The sequence below is a fragment of the Dermochelys coriacea genome, chromosome 4, assembly GCF_009764565.3.
Source record: "Dermochelys coriacea isolate rDerCor1 chromosome 4, rDerCor1.pri.v4, whole genome shotgun sequence".
In the NCBI taxonomy this organism is placed as follows: Eukaryota; Metazoa; Chordata; order Testudines; family Dermochelyidae; genus Dermochelys; species Dermochelys coriacea.
Window position 1 is genome coordinate 118,604,929 of NC_050071.1, and position 13,651 is coordinate 118,618,579.

A 13,651-nucleotide genomic window follows, 5' to 3' on the forward strand; every position below is an offset into this window, starting at 1 on the left:
TCTATTGTGCCTGAGAAGTGCTGCCACTAAACTTTATTGCTGTTGTGGAGTTCTTTGAGAATGCTATTAATGTATTGTGTATTTGAATATTTATATAAATATTCCATTTCTGTAAGGAGACTTAGCATACCATTTCTTTTAAATGTGCTTCTAGCTGAGGTAGACATAATTAGACTTCTTCATTCTTAAAACTGATCTGAGTAGTGCAAGTACCAATACCTTGGAAAATTTATTCTTAGTCATATTTTCCTTCATCATCTTAACTTGAACTAGCCTCCTAAGCGGAGTTGAAATTGCCTTAGCTAGTGCTGGTGTTGCTTACTACAACATCACTGGAATAATAGCTTAGAGCTAACCAACCAATAATGAAAGCATGCACATGTCCCCATCTGACAAAGTTTTCAAAAATAGGTGGCTACATTTAGACTCTGAAATCCATATTTGGATTCCTAAGCATGAATTTAAGAGCTTAACTTTAGCCATGTATTTTTGAAAATCTTGGTTTCTTTTTGTGTAAACACATACAGGCATATTTTTTGCTGTGGCATTAGGTTTACTACACTGACATAGTGTGTTCATAGTTTGGCAACAGCCTATTTGTTAGCCTGGTTTCAGTCTGTGTTGAATAAAAGCTATTAAAGTGCCTACAGCCATATCTAACTATGGAATTCTAGCTTTAACTGCTTGAATTGACTAACTGTTGTATTGAGAGGCACCAAAAATGTCTGGTTCTAGACATTTAAAGACTTTTAAAAAATCCTGTTAGGGTAACAAACTAAATTTGACTGCTTGATGTTGTCTGCTATTTTAGAGTGTCTGTATAATAACTACTGAAGTATAGTGGAATACAATTGCATGACTATTGTCCCCTTGGGCTCATGAAAATAAGATGTGATCTAGGAGGTTTATCACAATAAGGAACGTATTCCAAAATAAATTTGGATCATTGAGACCACTATATACTGGTATCATCACAACGATTCAACAATAGTGGTGTGTTGCTTCTAGACTCACACACAAGAAAATCATGTAGACTATAAAGAGAAGTTACTTGTCTTTGGAACAGTCTCTAATGTAAATGGTGGATTTTCTTCCAGAATAATCAATGCATTCCAGCTGGATTAGAGAACTACTACTCTGAACAAGACTCCAGTGCTCGAGGGAAATTTTACACTGTCATAAACCACTACAATCTGGCCAAACAAACAATCACACGCTCAGTGTCTCCATGGATGACAGTACTGTCAGAAGAGAAATTGTCTGAACAGGAGACTGAAGCTGCTGAGAAATCAGCTTAATTGATAAGCTAATTATTAATATGTCATTTGAAGGTAACTAAGGGACTTTAAGGAACTTTTCATTAAATATAATTATGGATAATTTAGAGGTTTATGGTGCAATTGCTTCTGTTTGCTGATACTGCTTTGCAAAAAATAAAACTTGCTACAAAACATTCATGGGCATAAAATAAATTGCATATCAGTGTCGCTTTAGAGCTCTGACACCATTTTCATTGTTAAGAAATTAACTTCAGATATTTTCTTGCAATTTACTGGATGCTGACAATTTTTCACTGGATTTTTCAGTGGTTTGGACTTCACATAATGTGCTTTGTCTGAACTGATGATTTTGTTTTTATTACATAGCCATTTTTTGCAAACTGAACCACCATAGCCATAACTAGAGTGATCTCTTGTTTAGCGAAGAGCTGTATTTAAAACTTGTTTTCAGCTCAAGTAAGGCTGATATCAAGGACATGCTGTAATGATTAGAATGGAGAAAAACTGTCAGGTAGCATATATTTCTTCACTGTTGAGTAAGTGATGATGAAGTTCTCTGCAACAAGGCATGCTCAATGTTTTATTACTGTCAACAAAATTTCACTACATTGCCACTATGGCTTTAGTATGTTAGTAAGAATGTGCACTGAAACACAAACTAGATAGGACATAGTGGGGAGAGAGACACATTTTTAGCTATGGATTTGTTCAGGTTGTGTAAAAGCAACTTACGAACTGGAGGATGCTCTGATGAGAAGGGACATCCTTTGATCACATTGAAGAAAGAGGCTGAAAGCCTTTCACTCTAGATGTAGTCTGTAATTTGTCTGATATGACAGAGGGAGTAACATTTAAAAAGAATCCCTTTTATACACCATTAACACTTTTTTCCCCCTTTTTATATATTCTGAATAGGCTTGAATTAACTATGCTGTGTGCAATTTGCTAATTTTTAAACTACAGGACATCACAAGTGAAACTAGCGTATTAGTTTACACTACTTGCTGTTTTAAAGTGACATGTCAAAAGTGAGTGAAGAAGCATAACTCTGTTTATGTATGATTTTGGAGGAAAAAAGATGTAGACAAGCCTAGTATTGTGGGTGCACGTTCAAGTTTGATGTTTCATTGTATTGACAAATTTCTTATTTTGTATGAAACCATGTTTTTTCATTTAATCCTAAATATGCGTTACAAAAATAATTTTGTTAATCTGCCAGTTAGACAAAATAAGTGTGTGAAGTTTTTAGGTATGAGATTCACTTTTCCTTTCATATTACTTGAATGTGATATTTCTAGTGGACATGTCAAAAGTTTCATTGTTGTAGGCACTATACAAAAGTGAAGGCAAATCATTGGTTGGTTGTCTAGTTCTGTAGTAGAACAAATTTGGTCAGGTCCACTTTTGGGTTTTCTTCTAATCCATTATTAATGTATTTAGTATCAAGAATTTTACATACCAATAAAGTACAAAATGGCCACTGCTTCTCAAATCTATAGGTTTGATACCAAACATAACAATGAGTGTGCATTATATAGTTATGAACTATAAAAAGCTTTGTTATTATGCTGTGTGGAATGCATAAAAAAGCAATAAATTGTGTGCCAAAATTTTCTTTGCATTTTTTAAAAAAGTTAAAACTCCTGTAAACACATTACAACATACCATGTTTTGTCTGCTAGTAAACAGGTACTTTATTGAATGTAAATTGATTCACATGTAACTTTTGACATTTTCACTTCATACAAAATAAAGAATAAGGATTATATTGCCTGTTGCATACAGTATGTTGACATACATTTCCCAAGACACACAATAAAATGAACTTTGAAATCAAAATTTTTACCAAAAACATGAATTCAAATTTTAAAAGATTTGTTTCTCATTATTATCCTCTGATGTAATTTAAAATATTTTCCCTTAACCTTAGACCGGTACACAACTTAACTGTACAGCCAGCTGCTGAACAATAAGACTAGTTACTATCCTCAAAAGAAAACATTCAAAAATTTCAAGCAGCTGGAAACAACTCATTGGGTGACTGATACTGCACCCCTTGAAGTCAAAGAGAGTTTTCTCACTGACCAGCAGGAGGTGGTTCATAAGCTCCTGGCTCCAACAGTTTTTGAACAGATAGTTAACAATTTTAATACTTCAGAAAGTTTGGCTTCTATATTATCTATTCTTCGGCTTTGCTCCAACATCTCAATACATCAGTTACATCACAATGTGTTTACTATAATTTAACAAACATGACACTCTAAACTTCTTGAAACCTAGTTAAGTAAAGCTTTATAACAGCGTTTAAAAGACAATTATTTCCCACCAAATACAAGTAACCCCTGCACAAACTAACTCTACAGGAGTAGGAGTGGCTGTCACACATGTACAAGGTCACTACACTTTGAAGTGAGTGATGTGACTAAAAAAGAAACCCGAGAAGGTAGATAGAAAAGCTCAACCCTGTATGCATTGCAACAATTTTCTTCATTGTACATCCTGTCTACATTGTGAACTTTCCACTAATTGGCTTGGTGGGCTAAAATTTCCTAAAGGTATAACTTACATTTTATTGAAAATTTCTTGCAATTTACTAAACTCGAGCCTACTTTTCACTTGCTAGCTGTCTCAAAGGTTTTTAGCTTTGAAAGACTACCTGTTTTATGAAGCTGCTGAATGGACTTAAATGGTGTTGATCTGTTCACTGCAAGAGTGGTACAGACACACTTTTTTTGCAGGAAAATATTTTCCAGTCACAACAGTATTACATTTGCAGATAGACATTCCTTCTCTCAAAGCAAGATGCACTAAATCTTATACAAACATAGCACATAATAAAACAAAGTCTAACTGTCATACCAGTCCAGAAAAAGCAAAGAGAACGAACACATTACAAGGAAGAAAAGGATCCATACTCGAAAGCCAGCGTTTTTTTTGATTGCCTGTAGGAAGATATGAGCTCAATGACTATTTTTCCCTAAAAATACTGATTTCCATAATATGACTCAACCAACAGTCCATCTGGGCCCAGTCTGGCACCTCTTTAAGCCAGTGGCAAAACTCACCATTGACTTCACTTAGAGAAGAGTTAGGCCCATATTTCTCTAGATCTCATCCCATGACTCAGGCCTCAAAATTTCAAAAGCAGAGTCAGCAGAAGGGGAAAAAAGGAATCCCACATCCCACCAATATAGTTGGGTTAGTTAATGATAGAACATATGCCATGCACAAGAATGAACAGTTCTAAAGAAAGTGTTACAAGAATTGATTAAAAATGCATACATTATCTATTTAAATGCCAAAAGTTAACTTTAAGAACAAGAGAAACAGCTTCTCTAAACAGTTTATTAAAGCTCTTTAGTGATTTAAACAACATAATAGCTGTTACTGAGGGCTGATTTAACATAGCTCAAGGCAATATTTAAATATTGTAAACGACCAAGTCCAAGTTTAAAATAGCAAACATTGATTCCAAGATTTGTTTTTCAACTGAAATGGGAAGGATGGGGGGTTATTTTAGACTTAATATCAATAGACTATCATTAATAGTATCAGTCTCAATTAAATACAGAAGTTTTCATTTGTGGATCTCAAAGAGTTTTACAGGTAGAGAAACTGAAGCACAGAGGTTAAGTGACTTCCCCAAGTTAACGTGCATCAGAAGATCTGTGTTTTAGTCCCAGCTCTGCCACTGACACACTATGTGACCGTAGGAAAGTTAGTTACACTCTCTGTGCCTCAGTTCTACCAGCTGTAGAATGAAGATAATGATGCTTTGAGAGCCATGAATGAGATGCACTGTACTTAAGTGCTGAATATTATTAATAATCTATTAGTCTACTGGCAATGAGTCTAAAAAAATTCATCCCTGCCATCATATGCTCTGCCTGCTAAGCCATGTTACCTTTTGGATAACTGAATATGAGAAATAACAGTCCTAAATCTGAAAATAAAGTCCCAAACAGATTTTCAAAAATAAGTGCCTAATGATAGGGTCCTAAATTCATGTTTAGGCATTTAGATAAAAGAAGACCTATAAACAAGACCGTATGTAGTATGGGGAAGGGCCTCTTCGAATCAAAATAATGTATCAAGACTGCATTCCCATCAATTTCAGTGGTGTCTTCTTCCACCAAACTCCTTTGCATAGGTGACTACATGCAGCCCAGGGTCATCCTCATCCTTAACAAGGAGGTGAAGACCAGCAAAGTTTACAGGTCCCAGTGGTTGTTCAGATCAACATTAGTGAAACATGAAGTTTCACAGGCTACACTTACACTTCAGTGTAAGGGATGCAGGTAGCTTCCACCCACACTGCTATTGCTAATCAGATATGCCCCTAAGGTAGCCTACAAGTTGCAAATATTGTCATGGTATAGGGTATTGCTTAGGCAAAAATGCTTTGATAGCTAGGAACAATAAATGCATCAAAACACTACTTAGTAACATTACCTCTCTTATGTCTTCATTGCCTTCTTTGATATTCTCTGTTGCACCCACAACTAACTGATGAATATTGTCAATTTCGGTGTCCTGTTGAGCAAGAGTTCCATAAAGACAATGACAAATTCTGTAGAAAAATGTTAACTGTAAAGATCTGGGTCAGAATAGATCACAACTGTGAAATAAAAAAGTATGTGTCTTAATATTTTATGTGCATCTTTACCAATCTTCAAGGGACCGAGGGTTAATTAAATCTTAAATGTTCTGTCTATGTCACTAGGACCCTGAAATCAACAGAAAAACTTCCATTGACTTCAGAAGCCTTGTATCAGACCTACGTGTAGCCTATAATTTTTTGCCAGTTGTCTTAGGAAAGATGTTTAGTTTCCAAAATGCCACTAACTGAGCATAAGTAACAAGCAACATTAACAATACATTGTTCTGGAGCAAAGAGACCTTACTAGGAAGATGTATCTACTAAGAATATTATGCAAGAAAAGCCATTCATTATTTGGCTTTGAAACACAACTTTTAAGTTCCATTTTTCCTCAGTGTCTGTGTTTTCTTTTATTCACATCTCTAATAACGTAATGTAAATAACAAGACACAGAGCAGTTTCACAGCAGAGAAATGTCTGCAGGAAAAGCTCATTTCTCTTAATCATACAGTTCAGTTGTTTCTCTTGACATTTTGATGTTACAACAGCAAACATTTTTTACCTGTTGCAAGACTTTTTCTGTGAATATCTCTTGAAGTCTGGAGATTTCAACCACTTTCCCTTCAATTTGTCTTGACAAAACAAAACACCCCCCCCAGATATGTCATTGTGTTAGTGCAAAGATTTTCCACTGTAGATTACTCTAGACTCACATCCTCAAACCCACCAAATCATACTATTAATACGGCAGTCATTTTGTCAGCAATTTGTTTAGTTAGCAGTAATGTACAAATATTCCATGATTTATGGTGAGAGGGAGTGAAGCCTGCAGAGGTGCTGGAGTATACTGGAAGTTCTGTAGCAGCTTCACTTATATTAACAATGAGGGGGAAGAGTGTTATCAAAATGATATGGAAATTAATAATACAAATACAGTAGCCCTTAGATTAATTATTTTGACATATCTATTTTATTTTAAGTTGACCCCATGTTTAAAATTTTTGATTGCTGAAGACTTGTATTGGCAACACATGTATGGTAGAAGTTGTCAGAGAAAAGATGGAGAGCTTTGGTAGGTGGGCAGTTGGGTCTTTTGCACCTGGAGAAGCATGGGAGATAATTGGGCATAGGATAAACACAATCTGGATGTTTCTATTAAAAAGATCAGCAATGAAACAGTTAATATTTAAATGGCTATATTTAAGTTTCAGACACAACCCATCAAATGGAAACATCAGACACCTTGCGGAGATTTTTTTCAGGCTCCCTGCAGACTCAGGAAACAACATGGCATGAGTTTACATTCAGTTCACATTTTCAAGGTTTAAACCCAACTTTATGGACTTAGTTTTTTAAATGAAAGCTCATATTCTGGAGCAAGATATTAGCAAGGGGTGGATTCTGTAGCCCTGGAACACAGGGGACCTTGGTTATTAAACATGCAAACCCAGCAAATAAGAGAAAGTTGTACCTCACTTCATCAAATAGGCTATTCATCTCACCAACAAGTCGCTGGTTTTCCTGTTCAAACTAAAGGAGGAAAACAAAACAACAACAAAAAACACCACATGAAGTCACAAATTGTTGTAAAAGACATTCTAAACAAGAAAGCAAGATCTCAATATTATAAACATTGACTGTTAGTGAATTAATTAAGAGCTCCAGAGATCTTTCTGTATTACTCACCCCAGTTTGAGAAGTAAAAAAAAAAAAAAAAAAGCGTGAACATGTTTGCTTTAACCAGCCACCTGAAAAGCCACTATTCTCCTCTTTTCCCCCAAAGATGAGCCAAAATGATTCTATAGATTTGCTCAATACACAAGCACACAAAAGACACAATAAACAACATTCCTCTTGATTTAATATATGTTTTGACTTGAGAAGCAGCCAAAGTATATGATATTATTCTAACCTAGTGTGGTATGAAATTAAGAGCATGAGTTTGACAAAATATGAAACCTTCCGACATCTAGTACTGATACTTTAGAAAATAAAGCAAAGGCCAGTACAGTTGCAGTCTCTCTAACCTGTCACTTTGCATTTTAAATTGGGGTTACTTAATGAAATAGCTTTTAAATGTACTATTATCATTACATTTTCCAAGCAAATAACCATAAACAGATTTTATTAGGGAAATAAGATCTTCTTGCAGAGATGGACTACAATAATTGCCAATTCATACAATCATAGAATATCAGGGTTGGAAGGGACCTCAGGAGGTCATCTTGTCCAACCCCCTGCTCAAAGCAGAACCAATCCCCAACTAAAGAGCCCCAACTAGGAGCGGCAGCGAACCAGCGGAGCAGCGGGGACAGCAGAGCAGCTCACAGCAGGAGTTTGCCTGGGACTGGTAAGTATCCGAGTGTGTGTGTTTGCTTGCTGAGGAAGTATCCGAGCGTGTGTTTGCTGGGAGGGAGCCTGAGTGAGTGTCTGATTGGCTGCTAGCCTGCAGGGGGCGGGCATTAGGGTGTCTGTGTGTTTGCGTCAGGGAAGCCTGGCTGTTTAAAAATAGCCAGAGCCTCGCGAACCAGCTGAGCGGCAGCGGAGCAGCGGAGCAGCGGGGACAGCAGAGCAGCTCACAGCAGGAGTTTGCCTGGGAGTTCGCCTGGAGTGAGCCCAGTGAGGCTTACATCTTGCCAACGTCTCTGAGGAAGCTCCGTAGTAGGTAGGTGATATGGAAGGGGGGGATTCAGCTGTTGTGACCTGCACTGGATGTGCCATGTTTGTCTTTCTTCCACAGGACAGAAGCGACTTTGTCTGTACAAAGTGCAAGCTGGTCTCCATATTGGAAGAGAAGATTGAAGGTCTGGAGCAACAGGTAACGACCCTGCGTTGTATACGAGAGACTGAGGATTTTCTGGACCAAACTCAGGATAGCCTTCTAGGGGCACAAAGCTCTAAAGATGTAGAGCAGGTTGCACAGAGGAGCCAAGAGGCCAGTGAAGAAGCTTGGCAACATGTGACCTCCAGAAGAGGTAAGCGGAATGTCCGGGTTCCAGTAACACAGACACAGGTAACTAACCGCTTTCATGTTCTCTCCACAGGTACCAATGCGGAGAGTGGACCAGATGATATGTCTGGGGGGAGAAAGCGGAAGGAGACTCCGCTGGTTGGGAGGCATGAGATGCGATGTCCTGAGGTTGGGGGTTCCACGACCACCACTCCCAAGAGGAGAAGGCGGGTGGTGGTGGTCGGGGACTCTCTCCTCCGGGGGACTGAGTCATCTATCTGCCGCCCTGACCGGGAAAACCGAGAAGTCTGCTGCTTGCCAGGGGCTAAGATTCGTGATGTGACGGAGAGACTGCCGAGACTCATCAAGCCCTCGGATCGCTACCCCTTCCTGCTTCTCCACGTGGGCACCAATGATACTGCCAAGAATGACCTTGAGCGGATCACTGCGGACTACGTGGCTCTGGGAAGAAGGATAAAGGAGTTGGAGGCGCAAGTGGTGTTCTCGTCCATCCTCCCCGTGGAAGGAAAAGGCCTGGGTAGGGACCGTCGAATCGTGGAGGTCAACGAATGGCTACGCAGGTGGTGTCGGAGAGAAGGCTTTGGATTCTTTGACCATGGGATGGTGTTCCATGAAGGAGGAGTGCTGGGCAGAGACGGGCTCCATCTTACGAAGAGAGGGAAGAACATCTTTGCCAGCAGGCTGGCTAACCTAGTGAGGAGGGCTTTAAACTAGGTTCACCGGGGGAAGGAGACCAAAGCCCTGAGGTAAGTGGGAAAGCGGGATACCGGGAGGAAGCACAGGCAGGAAGGTCTGTGAGGGGAGGGCTCCTGCCTCATACTGGGAATGAGGGGCGATCAACAGGTTATCTCAAGTGCTTATATACAAATGCACAAAGCCTTGGAAACAAGCAGGGAGAACTGGAGGTCCTGGTGATGTCAAGGAATTATGACGTGATTGGAATAACAGAGACTTGGTGGGATAACTCACATGACTGGAGTACAGTCATGGATGGTTATAAACTGTTCAGGAAGGACAGGCAGGGCAGAAAAGGTGGGGGAGTAGCACTGTATGTAAGGGAGCAGTATGACTGCTCAGAGCTCCGGTACGAAACTGTGGAAAAACCTGAGTGTCTCTGGATTAAGTTTAGAAGTGTGTGCAACAAGAGTGATGTCATGGTGGGAGTCTGCTATAGACCACCGGACCAGGGGGATGAGGTGGATGAGGCTTTCTTCCGGCAACTCACGGAAGCTACTAGATCGTATGCCCTGATTCTCATGGGTGACTTTAATTTTCCTGATATCTGCTGGGAGAGCAATACAGCGGTGCATAGACAATCCAGGAAGTTTTTGGAAAGCGTAGGGGACAATTTCCTGGTGCAAGTGCTAGGGGAGCCAACTAGGGGGAGCGCTTTTCTTGACCTGCTGCTCACAAACCGGGTAGAATTAGTGGGGGAAGCAAAAGTGGATGGGAATCTGGGAGGCAGTGACCATGAGTTGGTTGAGTTCAGGATCCTGATGCAGGGAAGAAAGGTAAGCAGCAGGATACGGACCCTGGACTTCAGGAAAGCAGACTTTGACTCCCTCAGGGAACAGATGGCCAGGATCCCCTGGGGGACTAACATGAAAGGGAAGGGAGTCCAGGAGAGCTGGCTGTATTTCAAGGAATCCCTGTTGAGGTTACAGGGACAAACCATCCCGATGAGTCGAAAGAATAGTAAATATGGCAGGCGACCAGCTTGGCTTAATGGTGAAATCCTAGCGGATCTTAAACATAAAAAAGAAGCTTACAAGAAGTGGAAGGTTGGACATATGACCAGGGAAGAGTATAAAAATATTGCTCGGGCATGTAGGAAAGATATCAGGAGGGCCAAATCGCACCTGGAGCTGCAGCTAGCAAGAGATGTCAAGAGTAACAAGAAGGGTTTCTTCAGGTATGTTGGCAACAAGAAGAAAGCCAAGGAAAGTGTGGGCCCCTTACTGAATGAGGGAGGCAAGCTAGTGACAGAGGATGTGGAAAAAGCTAATGTACTCAATGCTTTTTTTGCCTCTGTTTTCACTAACAAGGTCAGCTCCCAGACTGCTGTGCTGGGCAACACAAAACGGGGAAGAGATGGCCAGCCCTCTGTAGAGATAGAGGTGGTTAGGGACTATTTAGAAAAGCTGGACGTGCACAAGTCCATGGGGCCGGACGAATTGCATCCGAGAGTGCTGAAGGAATTGGCGGCTGTGATTGCAGAGCCCTTGGCCAGTATCTTTGAAAACTCGTGGCGAACGGGGGAAGTCCCGGATGACTGGAAAAAGGCTAATGTAGTGCCCATCTTTAAAAAAGGGAAGAAGGAGGATCCTGGGAACTACAGGCCGGTCAGCCTCACCTCAGTCCCTGGAAAAATCATGGAGCAGGTCCTCAAAGAATCAATCCTGAAGCACTTAGAGGAGAGGAAAGTGATCAGGAACAGTCAACATGGATTCACCAAGGGAAGGTCATGCCTGACTAATCTAATCGCCTTTTATGATGAGATTACTGGTTCTGTGGATGAAGGGAAAGCAGTGGATGTATTGTTTCTTGACTTTAGCAAAGCTTTTGACACGGTCTCCCACAGCATTCTTGTCAGCAAGTTAAGGAAGTATGGGCTGGATGAATGCACTATAAGGTGGGTAGAAAGCTGGCTAGATTGTCGGGCTCAACGGGTAGTGATCAATGGCTCCATGTCTAGTTGGCAGCCGGTGTCAAGTGGAGTGCCCCAGGGGTCGGTCCTGGGGCCCGTTTTGTTCAATATCTTCATAAATGATCTGGAGGATGGTGTGGATTGCACTCTCAGCAAATTTGCGGATGATACTAAACTGGGAGGAGTGGTAGATACGCTGGAGGGGAGGGATAGGATACAGAAGGACCTAGACAAATTGGAGGATTGGGCCAAAAGAAATCTAATGAGGTTCAATAAGGATAAATGCAGGGTCCTGCACTTAGGATGGAAGAATCCAATGCACCGCTACAGACTAGGGACCGAATGGCTCGGCAGCAGTTCTGCGGAAAAGGACCTAGGGGTGACAGTGGACGAGAAGCTGGATATGAGTCAGCAGTGTGCCCTTGTTGCCAAGAAGGCCAATGGCATTTTGGGATGTATAAGTAGGGGCATAGCGAGCAGATCGAGGGACGTGATCGTTCCCCTCTATTCGACACTGGTGAGGCCTCATCTGGAGTACTGTGTCCAGTTTTGGGCCCCACACTACAGGAAGGATGTGGATAAATTGGAAAGAGTGCAACGAAGGGCAACGAAAATGATTAGGGGTCTAGAGCACATGACTTATGAGGAGAGGCTGAGGGAGCTGGGATTGTTTAGTCTGCAGAAGAGAAGAATGAGGGGGGATTTGATAGCTGCTTTCAACTACCTGAAAGGGGGTTTCAAAGAGGATGGCTCTAGACTGTTCTCAATGGTAGCAGATGACAGAACGAGGAGTAATGGTCTCAAGTTGCAATGGGGGAGGTTTAGATTGGATATTAGGAAAAACTTTTTCACTAAGAGGGTGGTGAAACACTGGAATGCGTTACCTAGGGAGGTGGTAGAATCTCCTTCCTTAGAGGTTTTTAAGGTCAGGCTTGACAAAGCCCTGGCTGGGATGATTTAACTGGGACTTGGTCCTGCTTTGAGCAGGGGGTTGGACTAGATGACCTTCTGGGGTCCCTTCCAACCCTGATATTCTATGATTCTATGATTCTATGATTCTAAATCATCCCAGCCAGGGCTTTGTCAAGCCTGACTTTAAAAACTTCTAAGGAAGGAGATTCCACCACCTCCCTAGGTAACGCATTGCAGTGTTTCACCACTCTCCTAGTGAAAAAGTTTTTCCTAATATCCAACCTAAACCTCCCCCACTGCAACTTGAGACCATTACTCCTCGTTCTGTCAGCAGCTACCATTGAGAACAATCTAGATCCATCCTCTTTGGAACCTCCTTTCAGGTAGTTGAAAGCAGAAAGTTGAATTCATTTGGAGTTCACCATAGAAGTTTTTTGCATCATGCTCATCCAAAAAGACGAACAGAGATCTGAAAATGATTTAACTAGTCTGCACAGTCAAACTGTAACATATAAATAACAGGCTAACTGCAATCCTCACCTTAAAGAAACTGTTCCAAGTAGAACCCGTTTCTATGCCCTAATCACCACATGAAACTCTATGTAGATGGGGGATGGGATTTTCCGAAATGCCTAAGTGATTTAGGAGAACAAATCCCACTGAAAGTCACAAATTCCATTTGAAAACCACACCCAGGGGAATTCAGAATTATGTTGATTACTTCTACAAGAGCAGTGCTTAAGTAGGAGCTGAGAAGTATGCTTCTGAAATTGCCCACTATAAAGTTTCAGAGTCCCTGAACAGCTATAGGTGGAAAATGCTGGGTTGATTTATTTTGTGTGAAAATTTTACGGGATATGAAACCTTAATACTTATAATACACATCCTAGGTAGGATGCGCCTGTGATATATTGTATTTCTAAATATAGAGCCCCATACGTAGCAGTATGAATAGTGGAAAATGTGGTCTTTGCAGTCCAAATAATTTGACATGGGAGCAGAGTGAAATATTCCAGCACCTTAACTGTGCAAAGAGAATGAGTATTATTCCATTTCTTTCAAGAACACTTGGTGTTTACACTGAGCTCATCTATTAAAACACTTCCTTTGTGTTTTGCATAAGCCAATCAAGTTTCAATTTCATTAGCAATAAAAATCCAATGCTTCTCCATTATAGGGTTGCCAGGCATCCCGTTTTTGACTAGAATATCCAGTCAGCAGTGCTGACCGGACCATTAAAC

General features: G+C 40.7%; 2 protein-coding genes across 8 annotated transcripts in view; one reads left to right on the forward strand and one right to left on the reverse strand.

The window, feature by feature from the left end:
- LOC119855010 (neuronal vesicle trafficking-associated protein 1) overlaps positions 1-5,777 on the forward strand; it is a 112,016-nt gene extending 106,239 nt beyond the window's left edge. For 2 of the 3 annotated variants that reach the window (XM_038400370.2, XM_038400368.2), the window contains exon 5: positions 1,098-5,777. In XM_038400370.2, coding sequence (XP_038256298.1) covers positions 1,098-1,298 — 201 coding nt within the window. In that variant the 3' untranslated portion in view covers positions 1,299-5,777. The remainder of the gene's footprint in view (positions 1-1,097) is intronic. The other variant, XM_043512423.1, reaches the window with a different exon arrangement.
- STX18 (syntaxin 18) overlaps positions 1-13,651 on the reverse strand; it is a 126,918-nt gene that overhangs the window by 1,865 nt on the left and 111,402 nt on the right. For 3 of the 5 annotated variants that reach the window (XM_038400365.2, XM_038400366.2, XM_043512430.1), the window contains 4 exons: positions 7,352-7,410; positions 6,443-6,512; positions 5,733-5,813; positions 3,404-4,222 (listed from right to left, as the gene is read on the reverse strand). In XM_038400365.2, the coding sequence (XP_038256293.1) occupies positions 4,127-4,222; positions 5,733-5,813; positions 6,443-6,512; positions 7,352-7,410 (306 nt within the window). In that variant the 3' untranslated portion in view covers positions 3,404-4,126. Of the gene's footprint in view, positions 1-3,403; positions 4,223-5,727; positions 5,851-6,442; positions 6,513-7,351; positions 7,411-13,651 lie in introns of those variants that run through there. The other 2 variants (XM_043512428.1, XM_038400367.2) reach the window with 2 other exon arrangements.